This window comes from Emydura macquarii, unplaced genomic scaffold, assembly GCF_026122565.2.
Source record: "Emydura macquarii macquarii isolate MOO-44397 ecotype Brisbane River unplaced genomic scaffold, CSIRO-AGI_Emac_v2 contig_2924, whole genome shotgun sequence".
Lineage (NCBI taxonomy): Eukaryota > Metazoa > Chordata > Testudines > Chelidae > Emydura > Emydura macquarii.
The window spans coordinates 5,322,005-5,346,575 of record NW_027133061.1 but is presented as its reverse complement, the minus strand read 5'-3'; the positions used below and the strand labels follow the sequence as shown (position 1 = coordinate 5,346,575).

The following is a 24,571-nucleotide window of genomic DNA, read 5'->3' as shown; positions in this document are numbered from 1 at the left end:
ACTAGTGACCTTTTTTGACCAAAGGAGCATCATTGCAATGAGAGACCAGTGCAGCACCCAGGCAACACAGGCAGACACTCCCTGCTTGGTTAAAAGTGGATCTCACCCCAGCAGATAGTGCTTGCTGGGGGGGGGGGGGGGGGCCTCACCACAGCTCTCTGGGTCCTCTGGGGGGCCTGAACCTGGGACCTTTAGATCCAAAAAGCAGGAACTGCTACTGCCCAAGCAAAAGCACCAGAGGCAGGTTCACCTCCTAGTGAGCTGCAGTCATTAGCAATGGTGAGCCTGGAAACTCTAGCAGGAAATAATCACCCGAGGGTAAAAGGCAAGAGACGGGAACTCAGTCTAAAACCACATTTCAAAGACAGGACAGGTAGCAGAGGAAGCTGCTAACTGTGGTTAGAGCATGGGTCTATGACTCGGGATAGATGGCTTCAAATCTCTGTTATGTCACAGACTTGCTCTGTGATCTTGGGCCACCCACATAAGCTTTGTGCCTCAGTTTCCCATCTGTGCCAGGGGGATAATAGCCCTGCCCTGCCTCCCAGGGGGGTTCTGAGGTTAAAAATATTGAAGATTGTGAGGTGCTCAGAAACTACGGTGCTGGGGGCCAGATAAGCTGCAATTCCTTTCTAAGAAGAGAAATGGGCCAAGATGGTCCTGCACAAGGCATATCTCTGTGTAGACGTGGGGCTGCTCTGTAATGGTTTCTGAATGCTCCCTGTGTCTGTTGTAAGGGACACTCAGTGAATATGATGGTTTCGGTTAATAGTGGGTGGTTGGAAAAAACCAGACAATAAGGCGTCTCTTGGCAAAAACGTCGGGATGGTAAAAGGACAACGCCCAGGCTCTTAGCCGCTGAGATCCTGCCATCTGGGCTCCGACTACGTCCCACGGCTTGTTTAGCCAACAGCTCCAAAGGGCTATAAACAGTTAACAGGCCTCTCACTACCCAGAGGTGGAGGGAGTTGTGGGGGTGGGGGGAGAACAGCTGACTGACACAGGCAGACTCTGCCCGGCTTGAAGAAGCTCGTTCTTCCTAGGGTGGAAGGACCTCAGTAAGACAGATGTTGGGGCGGTACTAAATTACTATATATCACTGTGGTTGACGTGAGTCTGTCTGGTACGGCTTGCTAAGTCCAAGTGCTAAAGGATTCTGGGAGCAAGGTCTCCTAGCACTAGACAGATTATATGGCCACCCACTAAAAACACAGAACTGGCACAAGCCAGGAGTGTTGATCCAGGCGCCCTGGGGTGTAGCTGTGCTGATGTGACAGACCAACGGTCATGATCAGTCAATGGCCAGTTCTCCTGGTGTGTGCACATGGGTGTGTGTAATGGTGAATCTGGGAGTAACTGACCCGGGTCGACAGACCCTGTCGACGAGCACGACATCAGGTGGCTGGGTGAGTATTTGAGAATAGGTACATGTCAGCTGGTCCCTCCCAAAATGAATTAGGAAAACAAGTCATAAATAATCATGATATGCTAAATAAGGGCTGGCAGAGCATAGTTTGGGGACGTGTGACTCTATAAGTACTGGGGAATATCACATGCCATATAGAAAGAGACAGAGACCTCCCGATTAACATCTGAAGAGGGACTTTAGAACAAAAACCAGGGTAGCCAACACCCTACCACAAGGGACCATTCAACAGATCAGGTACGCAAGAAGAACCAGAAAGCCAGCGTAGCCAAGACCCTGCTACGGGGGCTCAGAAAACAGACCAAGTACGTAAAGGAACCAAAAGAAGGAAGGAAACAGTCTCCATCTAGACTTGCTGTCTGTACCTGCTCCGTTTGTTAATCAGGATACGGTGTGGGGCCAGCATAGTTACTGAGGGTTAATGCTTGGGGAATGGAGGCTTTCTAAGGAGAGGCATTGCACAGCCTTTTCTGTTTGTCTGCGATACCTGATTTCCAATAAATAGCTTTGCACGGAAGAGATTGAATCCTAGTCTTCACTGGTGTGGTTATTGGGTACGTGAATCAATCCCGGCCCACCACCAGACCTGCCCGCAGGCGTGCTGTTCTTTTAAAACCCTTTGGCTCCTGTTTTTGCCTTGATCCTACTGTTCTGACTGGACAACACCTTTGTTTGAGAAGGCTGGCCGGTCACTATTCACCACTGGTCATAGATTCCGACAGGGAAGAGCCACAGGTGCCAAACCCAGTTGGATCTGCTGGGTGAGCGCGGTGAATTCACGGTGTTGGAGCCCAGGCCTGGCCTGAGAGCGGGAGAATCGCAGGGCTCCACTCCCGCAGGGGAGCTAAAGATGCAAGGCCTGTGCCTGGAGGCTCAGCGAGACCACAGCGGGGTTTGCAGTGCTGGATTGGCGGTGGTGATAGGATGGTTGTGTTTGTGGACATGTATTTGCATATGGTGCGGATGTGTGTACCTATTTGCGTATGCTTTCGTCCAGGAAGTGATGACAAACATGATCTGTGATAGAAAGGAAAAGGGTCTAGACAATAGGAAAAGACAGACAGAAAAAAACAGCTGAGGAGAGATCAGCTCAGAGCTGAGCAGAGGGGGGATAAATGACCTAAAAAGCCAGAGCTGGCGACTCTTTGTTCAGTGAATGAAGCTGGTTGCAGGCAGAACAGACCCACAGGAGGGTCTCAGTTCTCTTGGCAGATAAACAAGTGCCCCAAGAGACAGAGACCAGAGTGGCACTGCAGGACGGGAGGGTCCAAGGCTCAGCAATTGTCAGGGGAGGCGTCGGAGATGCAGCCAGCCCTGTAACCGTGATGTATAAATAGTTCTGAAGCATCAATTGGAAATGGGGTTTCTGGGCCGCATGAAAGTTGCTCTTGCACACTGCAAATGGCAGCTCTCTACAGCAGACTCACCCATGGGGCGGGGACCGTTCTGGCCCCTGTTACTGTAGTATTTGTGCATCCCTCCTCCTAGGAGCTGGACTGAGACCAATCAAGCCAGCAATGATTTTTAATCCCAGGTAAAAGAGGCTGGATTTGAACCTGTGACCAAGAGAAGTAAAGCACCACACCTCTGAAGGGACCCCGCCTGTCTGGGGGGCTTTTAAATGCCTCCCTGTCTGCCATGGTTCTGCAGCCAGCCAGTCCCACTGTTAGACAAGGGTCTGCTATCCCCAGCGACACTGATACGGTTCGGTTCAGTTCGCAGGCATGCGCCAATGGCTCAGATGCAGTTTGTCTTTCAACAAAGCGTCACAAACCCAGGAAATACCAAGTCAGCTCAGCAGCTGACCCACTGGTGCGGAATCCAGTCACCCCCGAGACACCAGCCTCCCTCTCCCTGCAGCTCACGGACACCCCAGAACTCCGGCTTGATTTCCGGTCCCCTGCACACGTCTCCGAGTCTCTGCACTGCTTGGCCTCACACGGACCTTGTCACATAGACACACTGATCCCAGGAGCTGGGCCCCTGAAGTTCATACATGGAGCGTTCCTAGCTCTGTGCCTGGGGAATGGAATCTGGCATCTCCTTGATTTAATGCCCTGGGTTTTTCAGTACACAGAGCAAAAGGCCAGATCCTCAGCTGGGGTAAACAAAGACAGCTCTGTTGGACAGGCTGGGAGCTGGGTTCTTGAGTGAGTTGTTTCCCCACCTGCCCTTTGTCTTGTCTATTGTGAGTGCGTTGGGGCAGCGACTGTGTGTGTGTGTGTGTGTGTGTGTGTGTGTGTGTGTGTGTGTAGCACCTTGCACCATGGGTACCTGAGCTCAGGAGGGATCCCTCAGCCCTGCTGTAATATAGCAGATAACGGTGCAACGCTGATTTACACCAGCAAGGGTCTGGCCCAAAGGTCTGAAGGCAGAGCAGAGACGGCACATCCAGTTCAAAACCTTTTTTATTAAAAGAAAGCGAGAGAGAGACCGCAAGCCTGGGGGCTCCGGGGGTGCTAGCGTGTCTGAGTGGCGGGGGAGGACAGGGCCCTGGGGATGCTCTGCAAGTCACCCAACATCATGCTGCTCGTAGCTGATCCTGGTCTTTGCTGCAGTTCTCCCTCATTCGTCATTCCCTTTTTAGCCGTCTCCCCCTCCCGTCCATGATTTCGATCTTTGGATAAATCCTTCAGTCTGCTGAGTTACCCAGCACAAAGCCAGGCTGAGCACTGCTTGTCCTTCCTCCAGCTCATCTAGCTATTCATCTCCTTGACATTCCCCCTCTCTCTCTCCAGCTATGTGCGTCCGTGCATCCAGTCCCTGGCCTCTCCTCCACGCTCTCAGCGAGCCGCTACCCATAGCCCCACACACTTCTGCTTGCATCGTCGTCTTTCTGCTGGACCATTCTTCCAAAGCTTCATCCCGGGCAGGCATCTCCTGTGCGCCGTGGACAGCTACGCCTCTTCTGTCGTCCCGTTCGCTCAGCCGTCTCGTTCTTTGCTCCATCCTTCCAGCCCACCCGCTTGCTCCCGGCTGACACGCCGTCCCATGCATCTAGGCAATTCACGTCACCGCTATAAAAATCCTCCTCCTGCTCCTTGGCGGAGCGGGCCTCATTCATTTATCTGTACAGCTATAAAATATACAGATGTTTATAAATATCTGATGTTACCCGCACAGTCACCCCTCGCTTGCACCCAGCTCCCATGTATCTGCAGAGTTGCTGCCACCACCCATTTTACCCTGTTTCATAGACCCAAATCACTGGCCACCCTCTGCCATCCATCTGTCTCCGGATTCACTCGTCTCTCTACCTCCTTCGCCAGCTATCACCCCTTCCATCCCTCCTTCCCAAACACCTGTCGCTTCATGAGCATCCTTCCTCGTCCCTCGGCCATCCCCCAAGCATCGGTTCCGTGCCCGAACGCTTTGTCCTTGGCCGGCTCCGGCTCCCCACCTCTGCGCCGTCCCGTTACACGTTGGACTCACTCTCCGGGTTGGCCAAGCTGCCGTTCCTCTCCTTGTCCCCTGCTTCTTTGTCTGTCCCTTCCTCCACCTTCTCGTCCAGCCGGCTGGGGATGGACCAGTAGAGGTGGGCGTCCATGCGGGCCGTGGCGTCGGCCAGTTCCTTGGCGCTGCAGCTGGGCGTGGGCACCTCGAAGGTCTGGTGAAAGCTGTTGTAGTCCACCTCGTAGAAACCATCCTCCAAGCTCAGCACTGACATGAACCGATGTCCCCATAGCACCTCGTCCACCAGGTAGGAGCTCCGGGCCTGGCAGGTCATCCCTAGGGAAATAAAGCACAGCACTGGTAATGGGGAGGGCGTGTGTCTAGGATGCAACTCTGAGCTACTGGACGATCTTGGGCAAGACACTTCCCCTCTCCGTGCCTCAGTTTCCCCTCCTCCCCTGTGTCCATTTAGGCTTTGAGGGTATGTCTGCACTGAAACTAGACACCCAGGGCTGGCCTCGGGCTGCGGGGCTGTGGAGCCTGGGCTCTGAGATGCTGCGAACATCACACTGCAGTGAAACAGCCTCACAGCCCAAGGCTGAGTCAGCCGGCACGGGCCAGCCACAGGGTTTCCATTGCAGTGTAGACATAGCCCAAGATGCAGGTTTACAGAGGTATTTAGGTGCCTAAAGGTGCAGTTCAACGCCTTTGACCATCTAACCCTAAGTTCTTCAGGGCAGGGATCACCACTCAGTCAGTCTGTGCAGCCACTGATCCAACGGGGCTCTGATCTCAGCTGGGGCAGACACCGTCTCTCGCTGTCTGTCTGTGCAGCACCCTGCACGACGGGCCCAATCTCAGCTGGGGCAGGGGCTGTCTCTCGCTGTGCATCTGTGCAGCACCTGGCGCAATGGGGCCTTGAGCTCCGCTGAGGCCTCCACCTGTTACCTGACTATAAATAATAATAGCCAGGCTGCCCAGATTTCCTCAGCCCTGAGGTTTAAACCCTTGTGCGACTGCTGCCCTGCAAAGGAAAATCCCCCAGCAGTGCCGTGTAACCTGAGTTCATGGGTCTGGCGAGAAAGGGAGCCAGGCTTGCTGCTGGGTAGATGAGAGACGGGGAGGATGCAGTGTGCACCCCACGCCAAGCGTGCTGAGCCTTGCGACTGGCCAAACCCTGGGGGATGGACGAATGACTCAGCTGATCAGAGGGGGGCTGAGAGGAGGACAGCTCTGCCGGAGTGAGCACGGGCGACCCCTTGACTGTCTCCCCGCCTGAGGGGAGCACGGGTGACCCCCTGACTCTCCCTCCGCCTGCGGTGTTGCCTATTTTGCTCTGAAAGGAGTGTGCTAAACTCCTCTGGCAGAGACCAACTGGACTTAGAAACACTGAGGAGGGCCCCAATGCCGTGGGGACTTTTCCCACTGCGAGTAACAGCGGTTGCTGCTGCAGAGAGGTTGGCCCCCCTGGGCGAACTGGCCCCTCATCCCCTCGCTGCCCTCATGCACCTTCAGGCCTGCAGCGACTCATCAAAGCATGTGGGTTCGTCCGCATGGCAGAGCCTCCTAGTGCGGAATAAACTAGACTGGTGCCTCCAGGAATATCCACCCTGGGCTGTCTGGTGTTACCGAGGTACCCACGCCAAATCCCTTCCCCTTCCCTTTACAGGCTTCCTCTCTATTTCCCCTTGTAAATAAAGTGGGCCTTGTCGCATCTGCTCTGGAGATGTCAGAAGAGCACATGTACACCTTGTCAGGCTAGTCACAGGAGTAAATCCTGGGTTGGGACTAGTTGAAACCACATTGCGAGGTGAGGTCGGGTTCCCGGCTACTGCAAACAGTCAGGGAGAGGCACCACTAGTTAACAGCTAAGAACCCAGGCCACTGAGACCCAAAGTAGAGTGACACCGGGTAAGGATTCCTGTTGATGACTGGCTGCCCTTCGGACTACAGCGACCCATAAAACCCCCTACTCCAACTATAACAGCTAATGATAGAAAGCAAAGCTGAGGACAGTCTAGTAATTATTCTGGGCATTACAGCAGAAGGGGTAAAAGCAAAGCTCCTCCATGAACCTAACACGTAGCGCATGGGCACAAAGGTCCGGGTCTCTATTTGCCTGCAACTGGTTGTAGACAGACAGGTTCCTAGAGCTGCCTGCTCCTTTACTGAGTCTAGTAAGCTTTTCACTGCAGGGATACCCTGTGGCAATGAGTTCCACAGGCTAATCATGCGCTGCACGAAAACCATCACCAGTTTCAGTTCTGTTCCCTTGGCGTTGCATTGAGTGCTGCACCCAAGCAATGGTCCCTCCGGTGTGTCTTTGTCAGAGCGGGCCAGCAGAGGTCAGGGCAGCCTCAGAGAATACGAGCAGCTGGGCCGAGGGACAAGGAGAGGACAATCCTGGGGCGAACGAGGGCCAGGAGGTGTGGGGAGTATCCCCATTGCTATTTACAACTGGTTCAGTTAACACATGTTAATTGGCAATCACTGAACTCTGGCTGTGTCTTCACTGCAGAGTTTTTCTCTTGCCACAGCAATCTTGCTGGGAAATCGTGCGGGTGTCAAGGCTCTGGAGTTTTTGCCATAACTCAGGGAGCTCAGACCTGATTGAGGAGGGAGGAGGGTGGCCTAAAATGTTGACCCACCTTGCTCCATTGCAGAAAAAGCTACAGAGCCTTGTCTCCGCTAGAGCTACACAGCAAGAGAGCTAACGTACCTTCGTTATCTCACTGCAAGAACCACGCCGTTTTTGACAGTGAAGACGTAACCTCGTTCACCTATGGAGTTAATCTGGAGGAGTCAATCCATTTTCACGCCCCACCTTATTCTGGATTAATTTTCACGGGCAGACTGTAACCTGGTCAGTGGAAATGGCCCATGTTCCTTGAAGGGGCTATAACTGAGGGGGTACCAGAGGAACAGGGCACTGGTGGCGTTCGGCTGGAAGCAACTCAGCCACAGGGGTACAGCAGCGCACAGGATTTAATACGTTGCCACTTGTTCAACTTAACCTGCCTCCAGCTTCACTCATTGCCAACGAAACACAGACCAGCTCTCAGGCCCGCCCTACACAGTTTTTGTCTTGGGATAAAAACGTTGCATGGGGATGTGTCTGTGGGCTTGTCAGCCCTCCTGGATTGTCCCGGAGTCTCCAGGAATGAAGATGAATCTTTAATTAAAGATTACATCATGTGATGAAACGAAACCTCCAGGAACACATCCAACCCAAACTGGCTACCCCTAGGTGTGGGGTTTTTTGACCCACATACAACACATTTAGGCTGTGTCTACACTGGACTCGCTGTAGGAACACCAACATATGACACACGCAAAGCGCTTCTCGTGTGGAGGCCACTGCACCACCGAGAACAAGATACAGCAGTAAAAGTTCAGATTTGCGGGTCTAGCTGCGTTTACACTACAGACTTCTACCAGCCCAGCTTTGCTGGTCAGGGATCACCTGGGCTGGCCGAAGTCTGTAGGAGAGACCTGGCCTTAGAGTGGTGTAAAAGTGCCTTATGATCTAAAGATGAAAAGTGCTATAATAAAAGCTAGGTATTAATTATTATACCAGTCCAGCATATTGTGTGGGAATAGCTACACCGACGTAAGCACCTGTACACCAATATAATGTCCCACCCTCGGGGGATTGGGCACCTTTCTGCATCTTTAGGCACCTAAATACCTTTAAAAGTCCAACCCCTAGATACTACGATGATGTGGGTAGGATTCGAAGTAGGACAGAATAGAACAGAACCCAATCTATCAGGATCTGCGACGTTTCAGCTCAACTCCCCACAGCAGGACTCAGACTGTCTGGCTCTGGGATTTATCACAAAACATCTGCTCCCTGGAACAAGCACGCGGGGAGAGTCCAGACCAGCCTGTGCAAATGGGTTCATTATCTTGAGTTAACTGACAATCAATTTACTTAAGATATAACCTCTAGTGTAGAGGAATTTGCCTGCAGGGGGAAAACGAAGGGGTGAATTTAAATTGCTATAGTTCTATCAGTATAACCCTCAGATGGACACTTGTCTCAGTATAAGGGGAGTCTTTTTTGGTTTATCTTATGTCACTTGGGGAGAGGTTTAAAGATTAAACCAAACAATCACCACTCTTGAACTGGAGTGCTGAGCGTCCACATGGGGAGGCGTACTGGTCTAACTGCAGTGGTATAACTGATAATGCTTTCCTGTGTAGACAAGCCCTTGGAGAGGTTTGTGGAGAACCTGGGACTGGGTTTGGGTTTGTGATAAAAGCTTTAGGAAGAGAGAAAAGGTTTATAGAATCACAGATTCTAAGGCCAGAAGAGATCATCAGATCATCTTGTCTGAGCCCCTGTATAACTCATCAGATTGCCCTGAATTAATTCCTGGTTGAACTAAAGTAAATCTATTACAAAAACATCCAGCCTTGATTTAAAGATTACCAGTGATGGAGACTTCACCACAGCCCTTGGTACGTTGTACTAATGGTTAATTACCCTCACCACTAAAAGCGTGCACTTTATTTCCAGTCTGAATGTATCTAGCTTCAACTTCCAGCCACTGCATCTTGTTAGCCCTTTGTCTGCTAGATTGAAGAGCCCATTATTAAATGTTTATGTACTTATAGACCGTGATCAAGTCACCCCTGAACCTTGTCGTTGTTCAAATGAATAGATTGAGCTCCTGCCACTACAAGGCAGGTTTTCTAATCCCTCAGTCATTCTCTTGGCTTGTCTCTGAGTCCTCTCCAATATATCAACATCCTTCCTGCTAGAATGGAAAGAGAATGACTGAGAAACAAGTGAGACAAGGGGAGGGGTGATCGTGAAAGAGGCCGAAAGCAGAATGAGAGAGGAAGCGGAGAAAGAGAGTGAAAGGGCGAAAGTGAAATTAAGCAAAAGGAGTGGAAAAGTAAGTGGGAGAAGAGAGAGTAAATGAGAGGGTGATAGTGAAAGAGTCTGAAAGAGGGGAATGGGGAGAGGGGCTGTTTGGAGCTGGCGGTTTCGTAGTAGTGTGCACACCATGTAATCAGCTAGCTGGCATGACCCGGCGCTGCCATCCGTTCCTCTTACACGCCCATTCATTCCAGCCATCCAGAGGGATTAGCCTTGTATTATCACGATCAATCGAAGCATTAAGCCTCAGCCTGGATAAAAGATTCACGGATCCTAATTCATGCTGAAACCCCTCGGAGCTTGAGCCTGGCCTGCCCTTTTGGCGGACAGAGCACAGGCTGCGCCGGGATCCACGGCAAAGCTTGATGGGGTCCAGCCAGGGTGTAGGGGGTGAAATTCCCAGGGGGGTGGTGCCCCGACACAGGTGGGGGGAGGGAGGGAAGAGGCGTGTGTGGAAAGAAAAGAGGATCGGCTTCCAAAATGAGGACCAGGGAATCAGTGGCATGCTTAGTCCACATGACAGCAGGTGGCCACGGTTTATGGGCTCCGTGCCCACCCTGCTGGGGCATTGCCCGTACCATCCAACCGCGGGAACAACCCCTGCCCCCGCTTACATTGGGTGCAGGGCCCATAGGGAGCTGGCATCATATGGGTCATCAGTGAAGTACCAGTGCCACCTACAGGTGAAAATGTGCCGTGCACCCCCTTTGTTTATCGCTGATTTCTGCAACTATGTCCCCCAGCCTACCTGAGTGCTTCTAATGCACCCATCATGGCGGCATCTGGGACCTCTTGTACTTGGAGCAGAGGCTGCCCTCTGCCTGCAGACATGGACCACTGGGAAGGGTCAAAATACAGGCCGCTGGTTTGCTTTCAAAGGCCAGACCAGAGTCTTGACAGAGAGACGGATAATCCCTGGGAATGGAGCATTCAGAAAGGATCCAGCCGCCGTGTGTCTGACTGATCTTCTCCCCTCAGTGGATAACTGTTAGCACTAATAACTGGAGCGCCCAGCTGGTGAGTTGGGTGCCTGTGTGTGAAACTCCAGCCCTCTACGTATGCGATAGTCACTTCACCCGCCAACAAAATGCAACCACCGCTGAGGCAGGGGTGGCATTTCAGAAAAATTCAGGAGTGGGACAATGTTGTGTCCGCACACGGAACATCACATGTGATTATTATATCTTGCAAAGTCGGGCAGGGGGAGTGGAAGACATAATGGAGTATCCAGACCAGTGAAATGTCGGGGTGCAAACCAAGTTTGAGGGAGCAACTGCCCTCTTGCTCCATAGCAAATGACGCCCCTACTCTGTTGGGGAGCAGCTGTTAAATGGCTGCGAAACGATGCTATGCAACAGTCATGATCATCTGCATGGACATACTCAGCCCCTTTCATCCAGCTGGAGCCCACAAAGACAACCCTCGGTTTCACTCATTTCGGTGAGCGAGGAGCACAGAGGCCATTGGATGGAGCAGAGACCCGGGACTCCAAGGATCTGGGTTTTGCTCCCAGCTTGGTACTGTGCGACCTTGGACAAACCCCTTCCCTCCTCTGTGCCTCAGTTTCCCAGTCTGTCAATGCGGGGGTAATGATGCAATCTGTTTTGAGCAGAAGCTTCAGGGACAATTTTGGAGGAGCGTTGTCATTATTATTATTTAACATTACTGCAGCATCCGAGGCGGGCCAGGTGCTCTCCATCCACATAACGAGAGGCAGTCCCTGCCCTACTGCAGCCAGACAAGACAGACACAGGACAGGAAGGGGACTGACAGGCACAGGCCTGCACAAGGTCACACATCAGGTGTGTGGCAGAGCGCCTGTCCCCTCGGTTCCAGGGAAGGGCAAGGGCCAACCCATTAGCCCGCACTGCTTCTCTCACTGCCTCTGTTCTCCTGCCGCAGCTGTAGTCTTACCCGAAGAATCACCAGGCTGAAGAAGTCAGGGACTGATCCCCAAGTCAACCCCTCTATCGTGGCTCTCCCCCTAGGGGATGCATCCGCTATTGACCTGCTCCCACACTCGCTCTGAGCCAGCCAACAGGCGGCATTCTCCGCCGGTGACATGGCCCTGGGTTGCCATGGTGAGGAAGGTTGCACTTGAAGGAAGGGTTATATAACGCCACATGCTGGGGAGAGGAAAATGTTTAAAAATAAAAGCTGCTGTTCCCATGCCCGGGGGGACTGGACAGAAGGAATGGGAACGCCGTGAGCCCTGGGACGATGGGGCCTGGGGAAGAATTTTTGCAACGAATCCCCTGGAGGCAGGAGCCTGTCCTCAATTGCCTCTGTGCTGCCCAGAGCATGACAGTCAGGCTGAGCTTCTGCTGAGGCCATTGCTTCGTCTCCCGTCTGAGCCGAAGTGACAGCAGGAAATTTCCACAGACAGCCTGGGATTTGGTACTATGATAATGAGACAACTGAGTGCACTTATCTAGCACTTTTCCTCAGTCGCTCTCAGAGCAGGGCAGGAGCATTATCCCCCTTTCACAGCTGGGCAAACTGAGGCAGAGGGGTGAAGTGACCTGCCCAAGGAAGCAGGGAAAGATCCCAGATCCCCTGAGTTGCTGTCCAGGGCTCTGTCCACTAGAACACACTGCCTGGCTGTCTACATCAGCATTTGGGTGGCTGGGGAGAGGTGAGCAGGGGTATGGGCTCTGAGTCAGAGTTTAGAGACCTGGATTCTAGTCCCACTGACTCACTGAGTCCCTTCTGGCAAATCACTTTCCTTCACTGTGCCTCAGTTTCCACACCAGTATCCTGGTGAGACCATTACCTGTGACTGCATTGTCTATTCAGACTGTGAGCATTCCCAGACGGGGACTGTATCAAGTGCTTACTTTGTAATGAAAGAGCTGCCATGGCTCAAGCCATTTTTTTAACTTTCATAACGGACATGGCAAGCCCAGAGGTGCTGGGGCTATGAACTGCCAGGCCTCGAGGTGCCGGGGCTCAGCCCTGACAAGCCCTGGCACAAATTAAGCACTGACTGTATCTCATTATGTGACTGTGCATCGCCTGGCCCGATAGGGTCCTGATCTTGGGCCCTGATCTCAGCTGGGGTCTGTGCAATGCCTGGGGAAATGGGGGCCCTGATCTCAGCTGGGGTCAGTGCAATTCCTGGGGCAAGGGGGGTCCTGATCTTGGTCAGGGTCTGTGTAGTGCCCAGCACAATGGGGCCCTGACTTCTTGGTGCGTCTATGGGCCACTGTTGTACAAATCACCATGCGTCGCCTACTTCCCAGCAGCTCTGTGAGGGTTAATGAATGTCTGAAAAGGGCTTTGAGCCCCTTGCAGAAATGCTAAGAGCAGCAGTTCTCAAACTGCGTTCTGTGGCGCCCGCGTGGTCTGTGGGCAGATGGCTGGGCACATGGTGCTGGCTACTGCAACGCTTGCTTCCGGATGCTACACTGCGCCAACAGACACTAAAATAAAACCTGTGCTCGCTCTGTGTCGCTCCCCGCACTCCACGTCACTGAGACTCCCGAACGGGAGTGCCCAGGAAATGCAGCCGCTAGCGGATGCTGTGGCTATGGACATGCTAAAGGGAAGCCTGGGGTGCTGCCTGCTGCTGCTTATCTGGCCCCATCATGGCAGACCCTGAGCCCCACACAAGCCTTAATGAATGTAACCTCACAGCGCCCATGGGGGAGTAACATTATTAGCCACGTTTTAAAGGGTAGTGTGGTCTAGTGGATAGGACACTGACCTGGAGACCTGGGCTTTAATCCCATCTCTGCCACTGACCTGCTGTGTGACCTTGGGCAAGTCACTTCCACTCTTGGTGCCTTGGTTTCTCTTCCCACCCTTTGCCCGTCCAGTCTAAACTGTGAACTCTTTGGGGCAGGGACTGCCTCTCGCTACGTGACTGTGCAGGATCCGGCACGATGGTGCCATGACCTTAGTGGGGCTTCTAGGCACTGCCCTACTCTAAATAATAATAATCCCAAATGTAACAGATGGGGAAACTGAGGCGCAGAAAGGCCAGGGCTTACATTTTCAAAAGGGACAAGTGATCTGGAGGAGGAAGGGCCTGAACTTGTAAAAGGAGCTGGTTTTGCAGTTTGTGGGGGCTCAGCGCTCAAAACGATTAGTCACAGCTGAAAACGAAGCCCCAGAAACTGAATCCAGATCTCCTGACTCCCTGTCCAGTGCCTTAACCACACAGCCACTGCCGCACAATGGGCCCTCTTCACTACAGAGCTAGCGTGTTTTATTAAATCGATCTGCAGCCAGTGGAACTGGTGCATGACACTGAAGGGTGTCACCAGCATTGAGGCACAAAAATGCCCTCTTCAGAGCAGAAAGCCTCCGTCGCCCTGAGCAGCACAGATTTAATTTACACAAAGGCTCAAGGTCATTCACAGGGAATTAATGATGCGTTCCTGCCACCAGCGTATGTCATTTGCGTGATGGTTTATTGCCTGTCCTTGACATGAAGCTTTAGAATAAAGGAGAATATTTTACCTCTTCAAAGTAATGGTGATTCATTCCTTATTGATTGAATAAAACAGGAATTACTGTTTATTTAATGATCTCTTAGGGCTCCTATTTCTTCCAGCTGCCCTTTTTTTTTTTTTAATTAACTAAGAGGCAATTCAAATGCACCCAGTATATTATTATTTGGATAAAGATAGTGCCTACAGACCAGAACCCCAGACCAAGATTGGCCCCCATTGTGTCAGGCACAGAACAGTACTTCCCTGAGATCAGAGCCCCATTGCGCCAGGCGCTGCACAGACATACAAAGATAGACAGTCCCTGCTCGAAAGAGCTCACAGTGTAAATAGACAAGGAAGGATCATTATTCCCATTTTACAGATGGGGAACCAGATGCCCAGGGAGAGGAAGTGATCAACCCAACATCACAGGGAGTAAGAGGCAGAGCCAGAATTGAACCCACATCACATACCCTGGAGCCAGGGCAGTACCCACAGATCCATCTGTGTAAGCATTTTACCTCTACCTCCAGGGTTTATCAGAGTGTTTTGAACCAGTGGCCTGGATCCCGTTTTTACCACTGCAGCACAGACCTCGCTCTACCTCTTGAGCTAAAGGACTAATTCCATTAGCTGTCAGGAATAGTAGGTTGTTATCCTTTAAGTGGCTCTATTGCTGCCATTGCTATATGGATGAGATGTGACCATGAATGAGATAGGAGGTAGGCTCCAGGGGAGATCAGGAGTGAGGCTGATGGAGATGGCAGAGCATCAGCAAACCAAAGGCTTTTTCAGCGTTGGATCACAAAGAGTCATACGCAGGAGAGGAAATCAGACAAGCAAAGGGAGGTATGTAACAGGCTGGCACACTCCCCATTGTGGATGCAGCTGGGGAATGGCAAGTGAGCTTTCTTGACTCACCAAGGCTAGGGGGGCACTGCCCACCCAGATACAAGGCAAGTAGGAGCAGGATGTCTGGGGAGAGAGCACCTAGAGTGTGGGCTGAGCGGTCCTGAGGTAGGATCCTAGGTGAGCCCAGCCTGGGGAAAAATCTTGGGCTGGATTCCTGTTGGGAATAAAACACCCTGTCACCAGTAAGGGATGTGTTCTGACCAGGGGTATGCATAAGGGGGGACAAGCAGGGGCACAGGCCCCCCCAATAATTGGTGGGGAAACACAGAACTTCTCCAGCTCTCAGGGCCTGGGGGGTGGGAAACAATGTGCCCCTCCAAAAGTGCTGGAATTTAAATTCTCTGATTTCTGACCCAGTGCAACTGTTCAGGTGCGTGTGTGGAGCAGCCACATGGTTCAGACCCAGGCTAAATGCTGCCCAAAACCTGGACTGGAGCCAGTCTGGGCCTAGGAGGAACTCACTCTGAGCCCTGTCCCTAAACTGGGCTGAGAAAGTGTATGCCTGGGATAGGCCCAAAACCCAGACTGAAGTTAGTGTGAGACTAGAAGGGACTCAGTCTAAACCGGGTCCTAAATCTGAACAAGAATTAGTGGGAGTCTTAAGTCCAAATCTGGACTAGATCCAGAGCGAGACTGGGGCAGACTCAATGTAAATCCTGCCCCCAAACCAGCATTAGCCGAGGTTAGGCCCAAACCCAACCTGGCCCAGGGTGATCCTGGCACAAGCCCTTACCTGTGGCCTCCACCATCCCTTCCAAAATGACGACAATCTCAAACTCGTCCTTCTCCAGCTGCTCCTTGGAGACCTCCCAGAAGGGGCTGTGTTCGTTGATCTCGTGGCTGATGATGAGGGGCGAGACCAGAAAGAGACGGTCGTCGCCCGTCTCGAAGCCCACGTTGATGTCCGTCTGGTTGAGGGGGATAAATTCCCCCTCCTGCGTCTGCTTGGACTTGATCAGCTTGGCCCGGATGGAGGCCTCCACGATGTGGGAGTTGCGCAGGTCCCCGACCCGGAACATGAGGCACAGGCGGTCGTCGCGCAGCGAGACCACGGCGTGGGAGGAGAAGACCAGGGTCTCGGCCCGCTTGTTGGGCTGGGAGATCTTGACAAACATGCAGCCCACCATGAAGGCGTTGACCATGGAGCCCAGGATGGCCTGTAGCAGCAGCAGAATGATGCCCTCAGGGCACTTGTCTGTAATGACCCGGTGACCGTAGCCGATGGTGGTCTCGGTCTCGATGGAGAAGAGGAAGGCCGAGACGAAACCATTGAGGTTGTTGACGCAGGGCGTCCAGGTGTGGTCCTCCAGGTGGTCCAGGTCACCACGGCAATAGGCAATGAACCACCAGATGAGGCCGAAGAAGAGCCAGGTGATGGCGTAGGCCAGGATGAAGACCAGCAGGCTGACGCGCCACTTGAGGTCCACCAGGGTGGTGAAGATGTCCGTGAGGTAGCGGTACGTCTCCCGCACGTTGCCGTGCTGCACGTTGCACTTGCCGTCCTTCTCCACGTACCGCTGGCGCCTCTTCTTCTTCTCGGCCTTCTCGCGCTCATTGGCCCTGTGGGGCCACGCTGGGGCCTTGGATGGGCGGGAGCAGAGGGGGGGCTTCGCCTCATTCACCGGCGTCTCGGGGATGGTGGAGAAGCCAGAGTTCTCCTTCGCCATCTTAGCACCCTGGAGACTAGCTGCCCCGGCCAGGCTCCTTAGAGTCTAAGGGGGCAAGCAGGACAAGGGGGGTAAATAGAGGCAGCCCCTGCCCCAGAGAGACACTTAACCCTTACAGCACTGAGGGCTTACAGACCCACCTGCAGCGCTCCCTCTACCCATCACTACAGTACTCCAGCTCTTCAATCCATTCTTGACTATCCTCCAGTGACCCCAACTCCCCTCAACCCCCCAGCCCTGCCCCCCAGCCCTGCCCTGATTGCTCCTCTGGTGCCCCTCAATCCCAGACCCAACCCAACACCTGACTTTCCCCCAGTAACCCCCAACACCCCTCAACCTTCCCAGACCCAACCCCAACCCCTGATTTCCCCCCAGAGGCCCCAACTCCCCTCAACCCCCTCAGGACCACCCCAAACTCCTGATTGCCTCCCTGGTGCCCCCAACTCCCCTAAGCTCCCTAAACCCCTCCCAAATTCTGTTCTTGCCTTCTCTTACCCACCCAAAATACTCCCCCGCAGAGCCCCAGCCTAACTCCACTCCCCTTCCATGGGCCTGGCTTCATGCCAGCTCCCTTCCCTGAGTTGCACCAATCTCCCTGCACCACCGTTCCTCGGCTACGAGCTGCCAGCCCCCGGCTCTGCCACTGACTGGCTGCCTGACCTTGGGCAAAGTCCCCATGCCTCAGTTTCCCCCCTCGCCTCTGTGCAACAAAGGATGCCAGCACTCACCCTACTGTGCATGGCACTCGGGTGGAGGAAGTGTTAGTAGAGGAGAGGGGGAAGTGCAGAGACATTAGCCGGGTTGAGGCTGCACGGAGCCTTGACGGGAGGGAAGAAGCCAGTGGCAGTCCCCACCTGCCCCTCCCCACCGCCCTTGCTGGGTTTCTGCAGGGCAGTGGCATGCGTCATTTACCCACTTACCCCACCTCACTTCTGAAGAGAGTGGGACTAGAGCCCTCTCTCCACAGAGCAGAGATAGCACGAACAGGGGCAGGGCTGACCTCCTCCAGGGCTGGTGGAGAGGGTCTCCAGGACCCCTGGTGTCCTGCTCTCTGCAGCACAGCATCCCCTAGAGAACTCTGAAGAGCGGGTCATTTGTCACCACAGCTTCTGTGGTGTGGAGATGGACCTGAATGCAACTATGACACCAAGAGGCTCAAATGCATGGAGCTGCAACCATGAACCTCCGTCGCCAAGCTCTGGGGACTGAACCGACACCCCCAACTCTGAACTGCAGAAAAGCAACCAAACCGCATCCATGGTGAACGGTGAATGAGAGAGTTTTCCAATGCTATGGCCTCGATTCTCTTCTGCCCCACACACTGACGAGCTGGTGATGTTTTGCATCCAGTTTGCACAGGTGTGGTAATCAGATCTAGTTCTTATTTAGTGCTTTCCACGACTAGATGCTCCAGATGCTATACAGAAGAGGTCAGTATCATTATCAGGAGGTCAAGTGGCTTGCCCAAGGTGACCCAGCAAGCCAGTGGCAGAGCCAGGAACAAAGCACAGGTCTCCGGAGCGTCAGTCTGGTGCTCTATCCACTAGCCACATGGGGTGCAGAGCAGGGGAGAATTAAGACCTTTCAGTTTTAATAACCACATCTGTCAGTGACACACAGGAATGGGGACACCCAGGCCTGGTTTGGCCCCTCTGAACTGCTGCTGAGTGCAACAAACGGATCCCTATTGAGCTACCCACGTTGTTCTTTGTAGCACGACGTCCCCTGTCACTGCACTGGGAAAGCACGGACTTAGAGGGGCATGTCCCCTACCGTACCACCAGCATCAATTCCTGCAGTTCCTGAGTTTTTCCAGCGGTCTCCCCTCCACACCATGCCGAAGCTGCTTCAGTGGAGAGCTAACAAGGCCACAGCTGGAGGGGTCTCTGGGGCGGCCCGTGAGCTTCCCTAAGGCTCTTACATTTGTCTGGGTTGGGGAAGCTGATCCCACTCACGCTCTGCTGATGCTCCTAAATCCAGGTTTGCAGAACCCCTGCTATTCCAGCCTTGGGCTCCCCCCAACAGCTCTGCCAGTGCCCCTCAATCCCAACTCCATATACAGCTCCATAGACACAGAGTTCTCTCAGGGCCCCTCAACCCTGACCCGCAGCCCTCACTGCTTTTCCAGCCCTGAGCTACCCACTCGCACAGCTCTGCCGATGCCCCTCAATCCTGAGCCGCGGCCCCCTCACTATGCCTGTTCCGGGCTGTCCATTCATGCATCTCAATCCTGACTGTCCCTGCTCTGCCACTGCACCTGATTCACAGCAGCACCCCCTGCCGGGATGTGGAAAGGGGATGGTCACAGGTTCCCCAGCACACTCTGTAGCGCAGCGAACTCAGCTCGGGCCCATAGCATTGAATTCTCAGTCCATGCTTTTCAGAACTAGGACAGTCCAGCTGAGGCAGCTGGAGAAGCTTGGAAATAAATATTGACTTTGCATATTAAGATAACGGGGCAATTTGTGCTTCTTATACAACAAAAGCAACTAGGTGCCGTGCCGCTGCCTCAGCATGTCTGTCCCTACATATTACATATCGCCCTGGGTCATTTCTTCAGGCAGTTCCTGCCACTGGGTTTTCACAGAATTGATTACATGCAGCCAATTCCATCGTGAAAAACCACCGTGGCTGCTACTGGCTCAGCCTAAATAACACCTGGTAACATTTCTAAAGCAGCTCAGGTCCTGACAAAGCCAGCAGAACTCTGCCAAGTGCAGGTTCCATTAGACACACAGCGAGAAAGAGTTGGTTTAGACACACAGAGTAACAGCTAGAACAATTTGCCCAGCACGGACATGTAGCCATCTCTGGGGAGTGCTGCGGAAGCTGCAAAACAGCACACAGCAACGCTGCTGGAAAGCTGGATAGCTGGCAGGAAAACGTTGAGAGGTAACTTCTCCATTTGAAATTCAGAGGTGGCAGGGGCAACAAAGAGGAATCTGAGCAGGCAAACCATCTGCAAAGCCCTAGGGCAATGAGATCTTTTAAGGGGTGGCCCTTTGAGGTGCTGAGACCTGCAACTCCCACTGCGGACAGCACCCCCTAGTGTCAGGGTCTGTGTCCCAGTGTAGCCAGGGCCTCTCATCCAATAGATGGTGCCTTCAGCAGGGAGGCAGCCCGTAGCACTGTGCTGGTCCCTGCTCCTGGCTCAGACACTCACCCGCTCTTGGCGTCGTGCAAGTATCTCAGGGCCAGAGCTAAGTCTGGCATGCTACTGCTCACAACTACTCAGTGCCTCAGTTTACCCACGGGTAAAATATTCAACCCTGTCCTAAATACAGTAGACTTTGCTACCTCTAGGACACACACACTCACAGACACACCACACACACCACACAAAAACAAAACACACACATATAAGCAAAACATACACAAACAAAAATAAACAGACACATACAAAGAAAGACAAAAAATGCCCACACAAACTCACAATAAACACACCACACACAGTGAGCATTCAGGCATACATGTACTCAGACAATAGCACAAACACACACAAGATATGTATACACACACACACACCCAAACACGTACACCCTTACTTGTGAGCATGAACTTTTTTAGCACAAACACCCTGTCACTATTTTTACAGGCTTCCAGGGGGAAAAAGCTCAGCTTCCCCAAATCTCACAAAATAAAGAACTCAACCAATCTGGGTCCCATGAAACGTGCTGGTGACTGATCTCATGCCCAGCTCTGTGGCTCAAGCCCTCCAGCCCAACTCTAGACCTCTGATGGGACTTTCCCTAGGGATGTTTGAGGTTTGCTGTGTTGTATAAATATCATTCACTCCCCCCCCCCCTTGTGTCTTTTTCTGGGGGTTGGCGTTTGGGAAGCAGCGTCTGCCAGAGAGGCTTCTGGCGATTTTACCCATGGGCTCTGAACCAATGATGGTAGCGATGATAAGATTTTACAACACATTCCTGGAGAGTAGCACAGCCCTTCTCTGTACTGTACACAGAGGCAGCCCAGGACCCAGCCCCATGGGAAGGGGAATAGACAGCTGCCAGGGAAACTGACAAATTGGCCACAGAGAAAGACATAAGCCCTTGAGCAAGGACTCTCCTACACACCCTTGGGAGGCACTAGAACCCGGGACCTTTCACTCTAAGGGGGGAGTTTTCAACAGCACGTAGTGCTGGCTCCCTGCCGCTCTCTCTGCAGCCAGGGGGAGTTTTACTCGTAATTTAATGGAGCAGAGCTGGGCCACCACCAGGCACTTCTGAAATTGCCACCCCAGCATCATTGCCCCTTATCACATGAGCTAAAGGAGCAACGCTCCCAGCTAGTAGCAGTAATGGGCTACCCACTGGGGAGACACAGGACAATGGCCCGGTAAGTTTCACTTGTTCCAGATCAGTGCCCCGGTAATGAGCAGGCCTGAGTTCTATTCCTGCTTCTGTCCTTGACTCGCCCTATGACGGCTTCCCCTCTCTGGTGTCTTGGTTCCACCTCCCCTCCTGGGATGCTGATGACAGCCCCCGGTTTGAAAATGACGGGCAGGGGGCGCTCAGGGTTTTGACTGTGACGCACCCGTGGGGATCTTTAATGCTCAGGCCGTGCAGCAAACAGGAGTGGGGAGGCTGATGCCTTACAGGAAAAGGCTCTGATTAGCCTGCCTGGGATGAGTCAGTTTATCTAGCTACTGGCTAGGAAAGAAGGGCAGGATGAGTCAACCCTAGTGAGGGACTCTGAGCTACAACTCCAGGCCCCAATCCTGCAATGGGATCCATGCTCCAGTACGGAGCTCCATGGGGACAGGGGGACACCCCCTGTGTGCACAGACCTGACTGCCGGAGCAGGGCCTGCTATTACCCCACAAAGCCAGGAGGCACCGCCCCACCCTTTGACCTCAGGAAGTTGGGGGGCTTTTTCTGCCCAGTACAGGGTCAGTTGACCCAGAAGGAGCAAAGTCTCCTGGGTAATGAAAGAAAAACGGCAGAGCTGCCCGACGGGCGTTCAGACGTCCATGACTTGTTATGAAGGAAAGTGCAGGATAGAAGGGAGATCATCCAAGGCGTTCAGCATGCCAGGTATTGGGGACTCCTTGTAGGTGCTGACCCTTGGAAAGCTGACCGCATGGGGTTACCCTGCAGTTTCTCTGTGGATTTCAAGAGGCTTTGGACCAGGACTTCCATTTCAGGGAGTCGTTATTCCTAATCATCCATTCGGAAGCAGCCATCCGGGCACAGGGAACTGCCTCAGAAATTTCCGAATCATATAATCCTTAGCTCTTTACATCTGTCGCTCTCAAGGCACTTGGTAAAGGAGGGTGGTTTAGGGTATAGCTCCCAGCTCTGATATGGACACCCTGTGCGACCTTGGGAGAGTCACATGATCCCTCTGTGCCTCGGTTTCCCATCTGTTACATGGGGACCCTTCCTTTCACCACGCCCTTGTCTCTTTCAGTTACAAGCCCTTTGGGGCAGGAACCACGTCTCACTCTGCGCAGTGCCTGGCACATTGCAGCCCTGATCTCAGTTAGGGACGCTAGGCATTGCAGTGTTACAGATAAAGTGCCATTGTCCCCATTTCACAGCAGGGAAAGACTGAGGCAGAGAGAAGTCACTTGCTCAAGAACAGCAGGGAATAGAACCCAGGCCTCCTGACCCCCATGCCAGGCCCAGCACTGCCCCACGGCTGCTTCTGTGTTCTACAGTTTGAGAAAAGGATCTGGGTAATTTAGGGGTACTTAAGGGACTGAAGACATAACTACCTGTGAGTGACAGCACTAGACCTCACTGCACTGTGTTGTGGGAGTCTCCTGCCATCCTCGGCACTTTATCAGGGTTGGGTCTATGCTCCCAGGGCTGGATACTCCCATGTGGGCTGGTTGTTTCACCCTCTCTGTGGCTAGTAGAATCTGACCACCCTCAGGCCATCTTCACTGGCTCAGATCACTCCAGGGTAAGGGTGGTGTAGAGCTAATAAAGGGGCTCTGATATTCCCCTTCCCTGCTGTTAGCGTAGCAACAGAAATGGGGCATGACTGGGATGCTCCTGCACGATGCTGATCTGAGCTGTGTGCAGCCAGCATATATTAGAGCAGCCCCCAGGCTGCTCCAGATCACTGGAGCGAGGGACCAGCCGGGCAGAAAGGCTGTGCCAGGATCAGGGAATTTCAGAGATGAGCTTTTTACCCCATCCCAGCCACACCAAACCTGAGGCCTGGGCACTTTCCTCCTCCACTTGGTCCCAGGAGCTCTACTCTGCATCATCAGGCTGGGATCTGCAACAGCAAATCCTCCCACTGTATGTTGGGCCTGTGAGAGGCAGAAAGCTTCAATTGCCTGCCCAGAGAGCACTCAGCAAAGGCCAAATACCTCATCATCGGGTTCCTACGAGCTGGCTGGTACTTAGCTGGCCCTTGTCACCCAAGTATCTGGGCACCTCACAATCTCTAATGTATTTAGCCTCATTACCCACCCCAGCCCCAGGCAGGGCATGGCTATCACAGCTGGGAAACTGAGGCACCGAGACTTACCCAAGGTCACACGGGAAGTCTGTGGCAGAGGGGGGGGGACCTGAAGCCAGGACGCCCGCAGGCCAGGCTAGCGCCCTCACCGGTGGGCAATCCTGCCCCTCGACAGGCCTGGGGCTCTCAGACAAACCCTGCAGGCAGATCGACCCAGAGGGACGCTGGCACCGTCTGGAATGACCTCCTACCGCCCACCCTCCGTCACCGCCCAGCTGGAGCCATGCGAAGCCATAACTCCGCGGCTCTCCCCCCCCCCCCCCCCACTCCTCCCCAGGGTGATCTGACAGCTATGTCCTTGGGCACCTCTGCCTGATGGAGGCGGGGGGATCCTGGCCGGTGCTTCTGCCAATCCCACTGCCTAGCCCTGAGCGCCCTCCTGGATCCTCTCCCCGAGCCTCCGGGGGGTGGGGGGGATTAAATCCCCCCCCCCCATGGACTCCAAAGTTGGGATCCAGATCAGAGTGTCACTAGATGGGGGGGAGGGGAAGGGCGGAAGCTGGCCCTCCATTGCCCCCTCTTGCGCCGCCGCTTACCCCAGCACGGGGGGGGGGGGGGGGCGGCAAAATGCCACCGTGTTCGAGTTTCACACCCGCCGGTGTAAACGGCAGCGACCGAATCCGGAGTCCGAGTCCGGCCCAGCCGCGGCTGCCCAATCCGCCGGGTGACCCTTCAAGTCGGGGCCAGCCGGGACCGGGGGAAGGGGGGCGGGCGGCGCGTTTGAACAACGAACCAATCCTCCCCACTGATTTCACTGCAGACCCCCCCCCATCCCCAGGGCTCTTCGCCCCCCTCCGTCCCCCGCAGCTCAGCCCTGACCCCCAACCGTGAGCAGAGCCCTGGGGCCAGAGGGGGGAGGGGAGGTGGCCACGGGGGACCCGCGCTTGGGGCCGTGGCTCGCCCCCCCGGGGGGACCCCAGCCCCAGCAGCGCCCGAGGACGCCGGCGCGGGGAGGGCGAAGGGCCGCGCGGCGGGATCGGGCCCCTCCCCCGCAGCCCCAGCCGGCGGTGCACGGAGCTGTCCGTCCCCGCGGTGCTGATCACTTACCGCGGCCGCCCATGGCCCCGCAGCGCAGCCAGCCCGGGAGCGCCCGGCGCCTCCCGAATCCAGCCGCAGCTGCAGCCGGAGCCGCCAGTCTGCGTGTGTGTGTGTGTGTGTGTGTGTCTGTGCGTGTGTGTGTGTGTGTGTCCTCCCCTTCCCAGGCACCCCCGCTTCCCGGCCGTTGCCACGGCAACCGCTCCGGACCTCCCTGAACTGGGCTGGGCTGCCGAATGCTCCGCTCCCCCCCCCCCCACCCCCGGCCCGGGATCTCCGGCCCGCTAGGGCCCGCCGCGCCCCCGAGCCCCGCCGCAGAGCCCCGGGCAGAACCGCG

At 54.2% G+C, this 24,571-nt stretch overlaps 1 protein-coding gene across 1 annotated transcript; it reads right to left on the bottom strand.

The window, feature by feature from the left end:
- Positions 1–4,361: 4,361 nt before the first annotated feature.
- KCNJ9 (potassium inwardly rectifying channel subfamily J member 9) lies at positions 4,362–24,371 on the bottom strand. Its single transcript, XM_067569666.1, has 4 exons — positions 24,247–24,371; positions 15,789–16,767; positions 4,859–5,155; positions 4,362–4,502 (listed from the first exon to the last, which is right to left on the bottom strand). The coding sequence occupies exons 2-4, from the start codon at positions 16,720–16,722 to the stop codon at positions 4,483–4,485; spliced, it is 1,251 nt and encodes a 416-aa protein (XP_067425767.1). The 5' UTR covers positions 16,723–16,767; positions 24,247–24,371; the 3' UTR covers positions 4,362–4,482.
- Positions 24,372–24,571: the final 200 nt, after the last annotated feature.